Source organism: Populus nigra, chromosome 18 (genome assembly GCF_951802175.1).
Source record: "Populus nigra chromosome 18, ddPopNigr1.1, whole genome shotgun sequence".
Lineage (NCBI taxonomy): Eukaryota > Viridiplantae > Streptophyta > Magnoliopsida > Malpighiales > Salicaceae > Populus > Populus nigra.
The window spans coordinates 11,042,576-11,056,665 of record NC_084869.1 but is presented as its reverse complement, the minus strand read 5'-3'; the positions used below and the strand labels follow the sequence as shown (position 1 = coordinate 11,056,665).

The 14,090-nt window shown below is 28.0% G+C and overlaps 1 protein-coding gene across 1 annotated transcript; it reads right to left on the bottom strand.

Moving 5' to 3' along the window:
• Positions 1-5,484: 5,484 nt before the first annotated feature.
• LOC133678432 (uncharacterized) lies at positions 5,485-6,103 on the bottom strand. The gene has a single exon (XM_062100725.1). It carries the CDS (start codon positions 5,955-5,957, stop codon positions 5,748-5,750), a length of 210 nt encoding a protein of 69 aa, XP_061956709.1. The 5' UTR covers positions 5,958-6,103; the 3' UTR covers positions 5,485-5,747.
• Positions 6,104-14,090: the final 7,987 nt, after the last annotated feature.

Here is a 14,090-nt window from a genome sequence, read left to right as displayed (position 1 = left end):
CAGTTATCAGAATCAATTAGATTATTTATTTTTAATAATTTTGAAAAATGGTTAATTAAGAAATATCCTAAGATTTTCGAATAAATTCGGGTACATACGTTTAAAGGGCGAGCCAGTGTGAAAAAGAAAATTCAATCATCAGAATCAATTTAGATGATGTATGTTTAAGAATTTTGAGAAATGGAAGGTTTAGATAATTACCAAAAGATTACTTTGATATATATATATATATATATATATATATATTATCGGACTCCGAACACTTCTTATTATTTATATTTCAGTAATCGGATTTGTATCTTCTTTTCACTTTACGTCATTTGAAATCAGTCCATGTTAATTTTCATAAAATCCCTCTTTTTTTTCTCTTCTTTTTTCCTTCTCTCCCTCCTCTTTCCCTTCCTTCCATCTCCTCCCTCTCACCAGCCACCACTAAGAAACAAACCCTATATTTTTTTTTCTTTTTTTCTTTGCAATTTCTTGCAGAATCAATAGCAAACTTTTGAAGGACACTGAATTCAAAATACAATTGGCTCCATGAAAATAGTCTACTGTCCAAAGCTAGTTTAGTCAACTGCCCAAGCGCCTCTGATGGCCGCATGCTTAAGCTTCTAATGACATTCAAACTCAAGAGATCATATGTGTAGAATTCCAAAGAAAGAAATCAACACAATTAAATTGGAAGCATCTTTCTTTTTTTCTTTGCAATTTCTTGCAGAATCAATAGCAAACTTTCGAAGGACACTGAATGGAACCATGTGAAGCACGCACTGAACTGAGTTTTCAATGCCGGGGAGATTCGAATGTTGAAACTAGATTGTGGGCTCTCAATTTCTCAACTCTATCTATAAATTCACCTTGGAAAGACATTAAGGATCTCCGCGGGCCGCCAATGAATTTTTTATTTTTTTTATCTCTTTCTCAAGATATTTCCTTCTCTCTGCTTCAGTGTTCAAATCCTTGTTGACACTTGACAGTACTTTGCAATTGAAGGTGAAACAATTGGAGAAATAACGTGAGAAAAGAGATTCAAGGAGATGGCAATACAGAGAAGCCAGATCTGAAGCAATATAGATCGGAAAATGAGAAGGAAGGAAAATAAAAGAAGAGGATTTTATAGTTTATAATATAAAAGAGGTGAAATCTAGATTTAAAAATACAGGGACTAAATTCTAAATGGTTTAAACTTTAAAATACTAGGTTTTTATCTTTTTTAATTATAAATTTCACGCTCAGGCAACGCATGTGTTGTCTCCCGTTGGTCAAACCTGTTATTCCATCGTGTTATTGAAAAAGCTTCAAATTTCTTTTTCTCATAGTGCGTTGTGTGTTGGGAAAAATAAGGTTGATTGTTGCCTATGAGCAATTCTTTTTGTTTTTATATTTTAATTTTAGTTTTTATTTTTTTTATTTTTTATTCTTAATCCTTTTATAAATTTTTTATTTGTTTTCAATTTATTCCTTCAATTCCAATTTATCATGTATTATTTTTTCTAATTCATTCACATTCTTTTGATTTCTAATTTGTTTCCTTAACCCTTTTGTAAAAAATTTATTGATTTCAATTTTATTTTTCAATCTAAGTTTATGGTCTATTATTTTTTCTAATTTGATCAATATTATTTTAATTTTTATTTTATTTTGTTGAAGTTATTTCTTTTCAATTTAACTCTCCAATCAAAAATTTGGGTTGCCCTCTGATTTATTTTTTATTTTGATTTTCACTCTTATTTTTTAATTTTAAATTATTTTATGTAATTGATATTTTTCTCTAAATTTTTCCTCCAGTGTTTAATTTGCTTGGTACTTGGCTTCGTGGTTTCTTTATGTATGGTGTTTTTCGGTTTGATGACTTGAATCACAAGTTTAAAAAGTTAATGCAAATTGACATCTTTTTTTTTGTCTATTTTTATTTTTCAATTTTATTGTTTAATATTTTGTTTTTTTTCAAAAAAATAAATTGACTTTATGGTTTTCTTTAACTTTTTTCTATCAATTTATCCTGATTTCATGACCTGACCCACAAGTTTTATGAATTAAACTAGGTTGTCTCCCCTCTTATTACTCAGACTACATGTCTACCACATTATATTAGGTAGACCCAAACTAGTTTTTTTATTCTTTTTTATGTGATCATGTATTTTTAAAGTTTTTTTTTAAGTTATCGTGATTTTTTTTGTATGTTTACTACATTTGTCTTTTTTTATTCTTTAACAAAAACAAAACAAGCTTAATAAAAGTGATCGAGCTGATGACTCAATTGTTTATTTATTTTTTTAAAAAAAGGTGTTTGTGGCACTTAGACTATTGTTGTTATTTTTTTATTCTAATATTTGCTTTTATTTTAATTAATATTTTTTTAATATGTCTTTTTTAAAAAGAATTTTTTAATTTATGATTTAATTAATATCCCTCTTCTATAATTTATTTATTTAGCCTTTTTTGAATAAAGGCTTTTATTAAATTACTTTATATGTATGTAGTTTTTAGGAGTATTATTGTTATTATAGTTTATTTTATGTTTTATACAGATGAAATTTATTATTAAAAAATACATTTAATTTTAGATGATATTTCTAATATGTGAAGTATTGTTTAATATTTTTTTATTTTGTTCATTCAATTTCATGTGTGTGTATATATATATATAATTATTATTGATAAAAAATTTATTATTTATTTACTCAAATAACTCTTGATTTATTTGAATAGATATTTCCATAAAATTTTTAATTTTATTGATATAAAAAAACACTTAAAAGGAAAGTATAAACTTTTATATATGACCAGCGCGGCAAAACACAAAGTCAAATAGCTTACGTGAATCTAAATCATGTGGCAGCGTGTCTCTTGTCGTTTTTTCTTGACATGCCGGCCAGCACTGCATAGGTACCATGGAAAGAAGCACAACTTTCAAGACTCAAAGCCCGTCGTTACTTCCTCTCGGACTCGACTCCCAAGCACGTTGACCAATCTTGACCCTTGAAATTGAAATTGCCACTTCATATACACCTCACTGGTACGGTGGTACCCTTTCCCGTCGGCATGGCCCAACAAATGCTCGGCGACGACTTCTAGTTTATTACGTCGTCTGCAAAATCCCCACACCCCCCAAGCTGAGAGATCCTCCATCTATACATGCACACAATATACACCGTTTTTTAATGCACCGAACAAGATCTAAACTCGATAGATGTGAGATGTTGGCCCTTGAAACTCAATATGTTTTAAACAAAATCAATTTATTAAATTTAATTGGCCTGTAATTTAAGTTTTTTGTATTTTTTTAATTTTTTAAAATATGTTTGCGGTACCTAAAGTATAGTTGCAATTTTTTATTCAAATTTTGGTTTTTACTTTAATTGCTATCTTTTTTTAATTTATTTTTTTAAATAATTCTTTTAATTTATGTTTCAATTAGTGTATCCCTTCTATGATTTTTTAAAATTTTTTTATTAAGCTATTTTGAATAGAGGCTTTTATTATATTATTTTGTATGTATTTAATTTTTAAAGATATTATTCTTATTCATTTATATTTTTTATATTTATATAGATAAAATTTATTACTAAAATAAAAAAATATTTTTAATAAATAAATTCAATAAATACAATATGGTAAATATATCATGTTATAATGTCAATTATTTTAATCTATATTTGTTGCTTAATTTTTTAAATTTCATTTCTAGTTATCATGTATGATTTGTTTTATATTTATTGACACAAATTATTCTTGATTTATTTAATTAAATGCTTGTATAAATTTTTTGATTTATATTTTAAAAAAAATTATATAAAAAAGTAAAAAAATCCTATATAATTATTTTTTTTATGGAAAAAAGATGTAATTTCACAATGAAAAATTGTTCATATAGCTAGTCAAAATCTAAATCTTGTTGCAACGTTTGTATATTAGTTATTATTTTTTAAAGTATTTTTTAATTAAAAATATATTAAAATAATATTTTATTTAGTTATTAAAAATTATTTTTAACATCAAAACATAAAAACAATTAAAAAATAAAAAAAAATATTTTTTTCCAAACACTACAGTCCCAAACGCTGCCTTACAAACTGCAGTTACTTCCTATTAGACTCGACTATCAAGCACATTAACCAATCTAGACTCTCGATAATGGAATTGCCCCTTCATTTATACGTCACCGTTACTCTTCGCCGTTTACTAATCAATCGGCAAAATGTTCACCATGCTCTGTCCTCACACCCCCAAGCCGAGATCCTACATCTATCCATGCACACAATATACTACAGTTTTTTTTATGGACCAAACAAGATCTAGGGGTGAAGATTATTTTTGCGGCAGAAATCAAGTTTTATGATTTTTTTTATTTTTTTATTTGATATAAAAAAAATAAAAAATAAAAAATATTATATATATATATATATTTAAATAATAAACATTTTAAAAAATAATATTACCACAATACTAAATATTATTCTAAATTCAACATATGTGAGATATAAAAGTTGTAATATAAAAGAAAGAAAATATTTTATTCAATTTTTAGGGTGTGAGGGTGAAAACAAATAAATTAACAAAAAAAACATTATGATTTAAAGTAAAATATTTAAACATCATAAAAAAAAAGATTTACTCTTGTTTTTCTATACCACCAATCTATCCATAACTTTTTATTATTATTACTACCACCATTTATTATTATTACTATCACCATAATCACTGTAGCACTATTATCTTCATCATTATCTCATTAAAACCCCCAAACACTACTATAGCATTAACAGCCACAATTGACTCATGATTGCCACCTTATTAAAATAATTATCATTTCATCATTATTATCATTTTCAAAACTAAACTAATAAAATCCATCTTATAATGAACACCACCCCCATCAATATCATTGCCACACAAATTTTATTAATAGTGAATAAAACAAATCTTATCAATAACCTTGAAAATTATTTGAAAATATAGTTATGATTATTTTAAAAAAAAAATTTTACTCAAAAATATATTAAAATAATATTTTTTTTATTTTAAAAATTATTTTTAATATTAACACATTAAAATAATTTAAAAACACTAAAAAAATATTAATTTAAATAAAAAAATATAAAATATTTTCAATTTTTTTTTTGAAAATTATCCTTAGATTCCCGTGCACTGAAAAAAGTAGTGAATCCTAGATAAACTATACTAATAGCATGTTATGGATAAAGATTGATTTTCAAAAATAATTAAAATAATATATATTTTTTTAAAAAAATTATTTTTAAAAAACACGCACAAAAAGCCCTAAATATCTAGTAAATTGTGGGTGAATATTTAGAGAGATTTACTTGCATAAATAATGGTTTGAGAACATAATTAACAAAGTTAAGTACTTAAATACAACTAATTTTGAATCCTAGTCTCCAAAAGAGTGATCGACATGTTTCTTTTCATCCCAAAGACAAACAACTGATAGAAATCAACACAAAAACCATGCCAAGCCAGTCACAACAAGTAGAGTGCGTTCTTCTGGATAATTAGTATCAAATCCACGAACATCATGACTCGATCACTACATAAATCCCACAAAAATTAACTACCAATTGAAAAACCCTAAAAGCTTGACGCCTCCATGATTCAAATTGAACATAAAGGAAACAGAAATTAATTACAACAGTAGCAAAAGTTCAATCAACTGAGGAGAAACAAAAGGGGGGGAAACATGAAACAGAGATTACAAGATTGAAAAGGGAATCAATGACAATTAGCTAGCCAGCATAGATGTGAACACCAATGGCAATAAGGAAGATAGTGATGAGGCCAAAATAAATAATAGCATGGACAACAATAGAAGCACCACTCGTCTGCATATTGCCAAACTCAACCACCCTGTTCCTTCCAGGTATCTGGAATAACAGCCCTGGTACTAACAGCACAAACAGCACCACTGCTACTATCACCGGCCCCCAATCTGCCATATCAACAAAAGAGAAGGGATTGTTACAGAGTAAGAAAGTGTGAAAGAAAAAGGGGTTTGTGGGAAAGAGAGTGAAAAAGGAGAGTGAAGAAAGGAAAGATGTGGAGTTTACTTTAATGAGGGGACATCCACGTACGAGTTTGCTTTGATATCGATGCTTCTCCTGGCATGTTCTGGCTTCTTTGTATAACGTGTCCGTGCTTTCTGCTTATTTCTTCAACGGTTCAGATCTTTTTGGCATATTAAATTAGTGTTTTAGATTGTGGTAGGATTTGTTTTTAATAAATATATTAAAATAATATTTTTTATTTTTTAAAATTTATTTTTAAAATCAGCACATAAAATAAAAAAATTAGAATTACAAAAAAAATTAATTTCAAAAAATATTTTTAAAACATAAAAATAAACACATTAAAAAAATATATGATAAATATATAAAAGTTAGTGAGTCATTCCCTATATGGATAAAAGAAATTTAATTTACTAGGGTAAGGGATATTATAGTCTTTCAACTCTGATTTTTTTACTAGTTGTTATATTAGTAAAAAATAATTATATAATTTACTATTAAAATAATATTTTTAATTTGAAAATATTATTGGTATACTAGAGCCATCCAAATACTTTAGATGACATGTGTTGTGGCTCCAAGTGCTAAAAAAATGAATTTTAGCTATCTCATGTTATTCCTGCCTTTTTTTTTTTATTTGGAGTGGTGCGTGGTGTCCAGATGCTGCTGATTTATCACTGATGATTCTTTTTTTCATTTCATTTCTCTCTCTTAACCCAATAAATACACTATGGTCCTCATTATTATCAGTATTTAAGATTTAGTCATTTTAATTTATATATATATATATATATATATATATATTGTTAAAGTTTTTTTCAATTTAACCCTTACTTTTTAATTTGTATGGATAATGTTTTTCAATTTGATCCCTCTACATTTAATTTTTTATTTTTGTCATTCGTCCTTTTATCAAAGTTTTTATGGCTTTCAATTTTATCCTTTATAGTTTGTGTTTTTTTAATGATAATAATGATTCCACTTTGGTCCCCTTTTTTTTTCTTAGCCCTTTTGTCAAGGTTTTTATAGTATTCAATTCTATCCTTCAAATTAAGTTCATGACTTTTATTTTTTCAACGATAATAATAATAGTAATGGTGATATTAACAACAATAATGATGATGATGATGATGCTAATAAAAAAAATAATAATGTTAGTGGTAGTAATAATAATAATAATAATGAAAATACTATTATTAGTGATGATAATAATAATAATGGTAATAGTAATAAAAACAACAACAACAATAAAAACTAAATTAATGATGATTGTCGTGGCATGCTCTAATTTTAGCATCATATTTATTTTCTATTTTGTATATTTAATATTAAGGATATGCTTTACAATATAATTTTATACTCCCACGTATTAAAGTCTACTGCTAAGTTCTAACACTCTAAATAACAAAATAATTGTTGTGAGATTTTTTGTATTTTGGTCAAATAAAATAATTATAAATTGGTTACGATATTCATTATGTATTTTTTAAATATGGTAAAAATGTAATTTTGTTTTTTTTTAGAAAATATGCATGAAGAAAAAACTTTAGGATTTGATCGCATGCACAAAAATAGAACATGTTTTTGTATTTTTTTAAATGAGGATTTTTTTTTGGACTTTTTTGAAACTTCAGAGAAAAATCAAGTATTTTTAATACCAGATCTGTATCTTATAGTGTAACTCTACAACTCGATATTAGGTGAAATTGTTGAGAAAACATCCAAGGGACCCACAAATAATTTCAAAATGGTCTATGAGTTTTTTCCCCATGATTTCTTGCCTTTTTATTAGGCTTATTTGGCTAAACATTAAAATAAAAATAAATTAAAAATTAAAAAATATGCATTAGAATGTATTAGGCAAACATACCCTTAGTTTAGGGGATGGATTGATTGGCTCCAAGAACCAAGCCCAATTCAGTTGGGTTGGGCCTAATAAAAGCCCAATAATTTTTATATATATATTTATAAAGAAGATGAGTTGGGCTAAGGATCCAACTTATCTTTCTTCGGTACCAAAGACAGGCAACATAAGAAAAATGGATCTCAAAGTAGCAATATTGGAACACGTACACGTTTTTTTTTTGTATTGCTTTTATTAAAAAAAAACCTTTTTATTTTTTTCTCTAATTTGAAAAAAAAAAGTAAAAATACTTTAGAAATATATCTTCTATAAGTAAAAGGAAAAGAAAAGAAAAAAAGAATAATAGCACCACAAGAAGTCCCACGGAATAAATGTCTAAACAATGGTATATATTTGGACAGTCCTCATAGATTACCCAACCATTTTGTTAACTTTAACTACCAAAAAATCTAATTATGAATTTATTAATATATTAAAGACCTAATCGAGATAAAGAAAATAAGTTTGAAAACTAATTGAAATTAATCCCGAGGGAGTTTTACCTTTTAATATAATTACAATTCAAAAGTTACAACAGAGTGTTTTAATCGAAATTAGCTCTAGATGAATTTTACTGCACTTTACAACCTCCTACCTAAAGTAAAACTAACATGCATGTTTGGTGAGTTTAAAGAATTCTACTATAACTTCAATTTACAAGTTTACTTCCCTTAGCAAGCGAACATAGGATAAAATATTCCTAAAGCTAAATGATAATTATGGATTGCGATAGTAAAATTTACATAAATATAACATGTACTAAAAAGGAACAAGGGGGTGTTGTCTTTTCATTTTTCATTTTTCATTTTCAAAGCTGTTGTAGCATGTTTACACATGTTCTAATGATTTGGCGGCGCTCATTCTGTTCAGGAGACGTGTGTGACGTCTTTCAGTGGTCAAATTTAATTATTCACCGTCTAGATAGATGCACAGACATGTTTTGTTCTACACGGTGTGGCGCGTGCAGACAAATCATAGTTAGATTGTTGCAGGTGATCGATTATTTGTATTTTTTTTTCTCTCTCCTGACAAATAAAATGCACAATTATTCTCTATTTGTTAGTTGTTTGCTTTAGTTTGGTATGAGTTGCCAGACCAAAGTACCTTGAATCTAGAAACGTGCCAGACCCAAGTTAATTAGCATTAGTATTAATAATCATTAATACTACCACTACTTATTATTATTATTATTATTCATAAATTTGAAAAAAAATATTATTACTGTTAAAGAAAAACCATAGATTTTATTTGAAGGGTAAAATTAAAAATTCTAAGAACTTGAGTCATGCATGTTTAATATTATTATTTTTATTATTATTAATATTATTAATATTATTAATAATTTTTTTAAAAAAATATTATTACTATTGAAAAAAAATCATAGATTTGATTTGAAGGGTAAAATTAAAAGTTATTATTATTAGTAATAAATTTTAAAAAAATATTATTACTATTAAAGAAAAACCATAAATTTGATTTGAAGGAATTGAAAACTATAAAAACTTGGTTCAAATAAGTTTAATATTATTATTAATGAATTTTTTTAAAAATATTATTACTATTAAAAAACAACCATAGATTTGATTTGAAGGGTAAAATTAAAAATTATTATTATTCATATTGTTGTTCTTGTTATTATTCTTTTTCGTTATTATTAATATTATTTATATAATTATTAATAAATTTTAAAAAAATATTATTGCTATTAGAAAAAATAGTAATAAGATCATACCTAGATCTGGCACGACCACACTCCAGAAACTAGGGTTTGACAAGGGCGCCAGACCAAAGTAACTTAGGTTTGATATTTTTGCCAGACTCAAGCTTCATGGGTTTGGCTTGGCTGCGAAGCCTAATTGTCTTGGGTTTTGTTATTATGAAACCCCAGAAATTTATACTTTAAAGATGCAGATTACTCGGTGGAAACTCTATAGTACCCCAACAAAAGACTTCATCATGATGAATTAAATAGTGATAAATAAAATAGAAATGGTGATAAATTGTAAACCCCTGATCAAATTCTATAATGTTAATAAAATTATTGATAATTTAGAATCGGGAATGAGATGGGTTAGTTAAAATAAAATAAAATGAAATAGTATTGATTTATTAAACAAAATGGAAGAATGGTCGAACTGTCTCGTACTACACAAATTATGTTGAGTGCTATAACAGATAATTTTATGGGTGTTAAGGGTAGAATTGAGCTTTATATCCTTTAGTAGAGTTATAGAATTGTGTCTTACCTTTCATTGAGTTAAGTCATACTTAAAATTGAAGTCTATAAATTTACTTACAAATAAAATAATAAGCAATGTTCTCAAATGAAAACTGATATAGAAAATGTAACGAGGTAGTTGAAGGAAATAATTCGAAAGTGAAATCAAAACACAGAGGGCCCTGCTGTCGGCAAAATCCAATAGAGTTGGGTTGATGCCAGATCCAAAACACTTAATATATTTTCTATACTCTTCATATTTTTTTTTACATTTGAATTTTTTTTGTTATTAACCTATTGCAGAGCACGAGCCAATATACTAAAGTGTGTGTGTGTGTATATAATACCAGGAATTAGTTATCATTTCCTTTCCAATTTCCATATATAATGACTCAAATTTATTTTATCTTGTTTTAAAGCGTATTTAGCAATGCAGTCAAAATATTGTTTATTAAAAATTTAAATTTTGTTTTTTTGTGTTTTTTAATCATTTTAATATACTGATGTCAAAAATATTTTTTTAAAAAATATATATATTTTTTAAAAAACACTTTAAAACATATTCATACTACAATACTAAAAATGCAATTAATCACATACCAGATTTGTTGTCCGTGATTATCCGCGGTACTAGATCCAAGTTATTCAACGGTGTGTTTTTTATCACACCGGTATGAGCTCGATAGATGTTAACAAAAAGTTTGTTTTATGCTCGTTGTAAGACAAAAGGGTAAAAATACTTTAGAGTGTGTTTGGTATTGCGGTTGCTGTTGTGGTTGTGGTTTGAAAAAAGTTGTTTTATAAAAAGTACTTTTAGTTGAGGTTGGTTTGGAAAAATATATGTTTGGTTAAAACTGTGGTTGAAACTGAGGTTGAGTAAAAAGTAGTTTAATGTGTTTGGTTAAAAAAATGCTTTACAAATTGAGGTTATAAAATAATTAAATATATTGATGTATGTATTAATATTGATGGTTTTTAATTTTAATATTGTAGATTTAACTACCATTATTACATTATTAAATAAATAATATTTTATATCAAATACTTTTTATTATTCCATTAAATTATCTACAATTTCATCACGTATAAAATTCATCTGACAAGGACTATAGTTTCCATGGTTTTTTGAGCGCGCAACAAAATCAAGTAAAATATCATCAGAAACAGAATTGGAATTGCGATCAAATTCCACAAGTGTTACGTCATCATGCGATGTTCTTCTAATTTATGTAGTGTTATTAAATAATATTAAACATTATTTTTTTTGAATAAAATACAATTTTAAAAATATTAAATTTTTTTTACCAGGTCAGACGCGGTCTCATAAATTTTACTCATGTCGCACCCGACATCGCGGCGACCTTAAAAATTATTAAATCTTTGGAAAGAATGGATTTCTGGCATCCTGTTCTTTAATGGTGAATGATCTTGTTTAAGGAGTCGCCACCTAGTATTATGGTTACTAGGAACCCTAACTGGTCAACAGAGATTCTATGGTTCGGGACTGGTTACGTAAAAGGGAAGATATTATCACCCCTTAAACGTCCTGCCTAAGGCAGGCTGCATTGCTAGTTTCGTCTTAAATTGCTAAATGTTTATTAGTTTATACTATGATGATTTGCGTGTAATATTCCTGACTCTGACGTCAGTGAATATTCAACTACGGATACTTCCAACTCTGGCGTTGGTAAATATTACGTAGCTATATAAACAAAATAAATTTAAATCGGTATTTTTATTCCTTACTCTGGCGTCAGTGAATAAAAAAATAAAATAAATTTATTTTTACGCAAACACAATTTGTTTTATTTTTCTAGCTAAATAAAATAAAATACAACGAATAAAAATAATATAAATTTAAACCGGTATTTTTATTCCTGACTCTGGCGTCAGTGAATAAACCAATAAATTTACATTATTTTTATTCATCTAAATAAAATAAAATACAACGAATAAAAATAATATAAATTTAAACCGGTATTTTTATTCCTAACTCTGGCGTCAGTGAATAAACCAATAAATTTATATTATTTTTATTCAGGCATACACATTTTTTTTATTTATTATTTCTTTCTACCTTTTTTTTTATTTTTTTTATTTTTTTTTATTTTTTTGGGCTAGGCTTGACCCAGTTGACTCAGTCGGGTCACTGGTCTAGACCAGTGACCCGGACGGATGGCAGGCGTGCGTTGACCCGGACGGATGGCAGGCGTGCGCAACGCACGCCTGCCCAGTGAATTATAATTCACTGCCACTGTAGCAGTGAATTAAAATGCAAAAGAAACGGGGCTTACCTCAATGCAGGAACCGAGATGATAACTGAAGCGTGGTGGTCGTCTGTTCTCTTCTCCTCTTCTTTACTATGCCTTTGATTCTCGTTTTCCTTTGCTTTCTCTCCTGGTTCTGGAAACGCTGAAGGCAGTAGCAGCGATCTCGTGACATTCCTCTGCTTGTGTTCTTTCCTTCTGCTGTTTTTCTTTGTTTGCGTTTTGTCTCCTCTGTTTTAAGATGAAGGAAACTAGACAATGGTGATGCCGGTTGTCAATAGTCCTTGGTTCTTTGTTGTTCTTTTTCTGCAGGGACGAAGACAAATATAGCAGGGCTGATCTATGACCCTCCTGTGCCTTTCTCTCCTTCTCGGTGTAATCTCTGTTTATTCTACTGCCCCTGCTTTCCCTTGGGTTTTTTCGTCTGGTTTCCTCCTCTGTTGTTGAGACCTCTGTTTTATTGCTCTGGTTTTCGGTTTCTGTTTTGTTGCTCTGGTTTTCGGTCTCTGTTTTGTTGATTTTTCCGGTCCCAAAATCCTGTATATTTCCTTTTTTGGGTTGATTTCTGCTAATGGCCTTTTTCTGGGGGGGTTTTTCTCTAATCATCCCCCTCTCCCCCCTTCGTTTTCATACCCTGAGATCTATATTTATAGTGCCAGAGTCCCTTCGCTTGTGAGAAACCAAGTTTCAATCAAACTCATTCTCTTTTTTGAAGTTTGAATTTGATTAAGAATCAAATTTGAAAGCGGATAACTATCATTATCTTAAAGACAAGGATTATCTCGAAGATAAAGATTATCTTGAAGATAGGGATTATCTTGAAGATAAAGATAGAATGATAAAAGCACATTGTAGTCCTTAATTTTCACGGAAGTTGACAAATCACACTTTTCATCAAAATAAATCTCTGATCTTTTAATTTTTCATTTTAAACCCTGTAAAAATTAAATTAAAAGTCAAAGGGCTAAAATTGGGTTATGACAACTCACATAAATAGTGCAAAAAAAATTCACTTGGCACTGTTCACGAAAATAGTGCCAAGTGAATGCTTCTCGCGGGTGAATTATAATTCACCTTGGGACTGTTCACTTCTTGAGTGAACAGTGTCCAGGTGAATTATAATTCACCTGGCGTCACCTGGCATGGGCACTGTTATGAACAGTGCCCATGTGAATTACAAGAGAAGCAGCTGGAGAGAAGCAGCTCCCAGCTGCTTGTGCAAAACGCCGGTTTCATGCAAAAAATTATGGGACCCACCAACTAATAAATTGCTGTTTATATGTTACCAAACGCCTGGTTTATGCGGTTTGCTTTAAAAACAAAAGCTACCACGTAAACAAACACCCTCTTAAAAATACACTAGTTCAGGGGATTAGAATTTTTTATAGAACATCAAAGAAACACAAAGTTTTTACATTTCTTTATATAGTCTATCTTTTCACGTGATATTAAATATTTTAATCAATCCTTGAATTCTTAATGAGTAAAGAGAAATCACATGATTTTTACATGATTTTTATAAACTCCTGCAAAATAATTCTTATGTCGAAATAGGAAAAAAATGATATATAATAAAGAGACCGATAATGAAAAACATATGAGAATGTGTTTGATTGTTTTATATTGTGTTGTTTTATGGTTTTGTCTATGTTATAATTTTGTGATCTAAAATATTT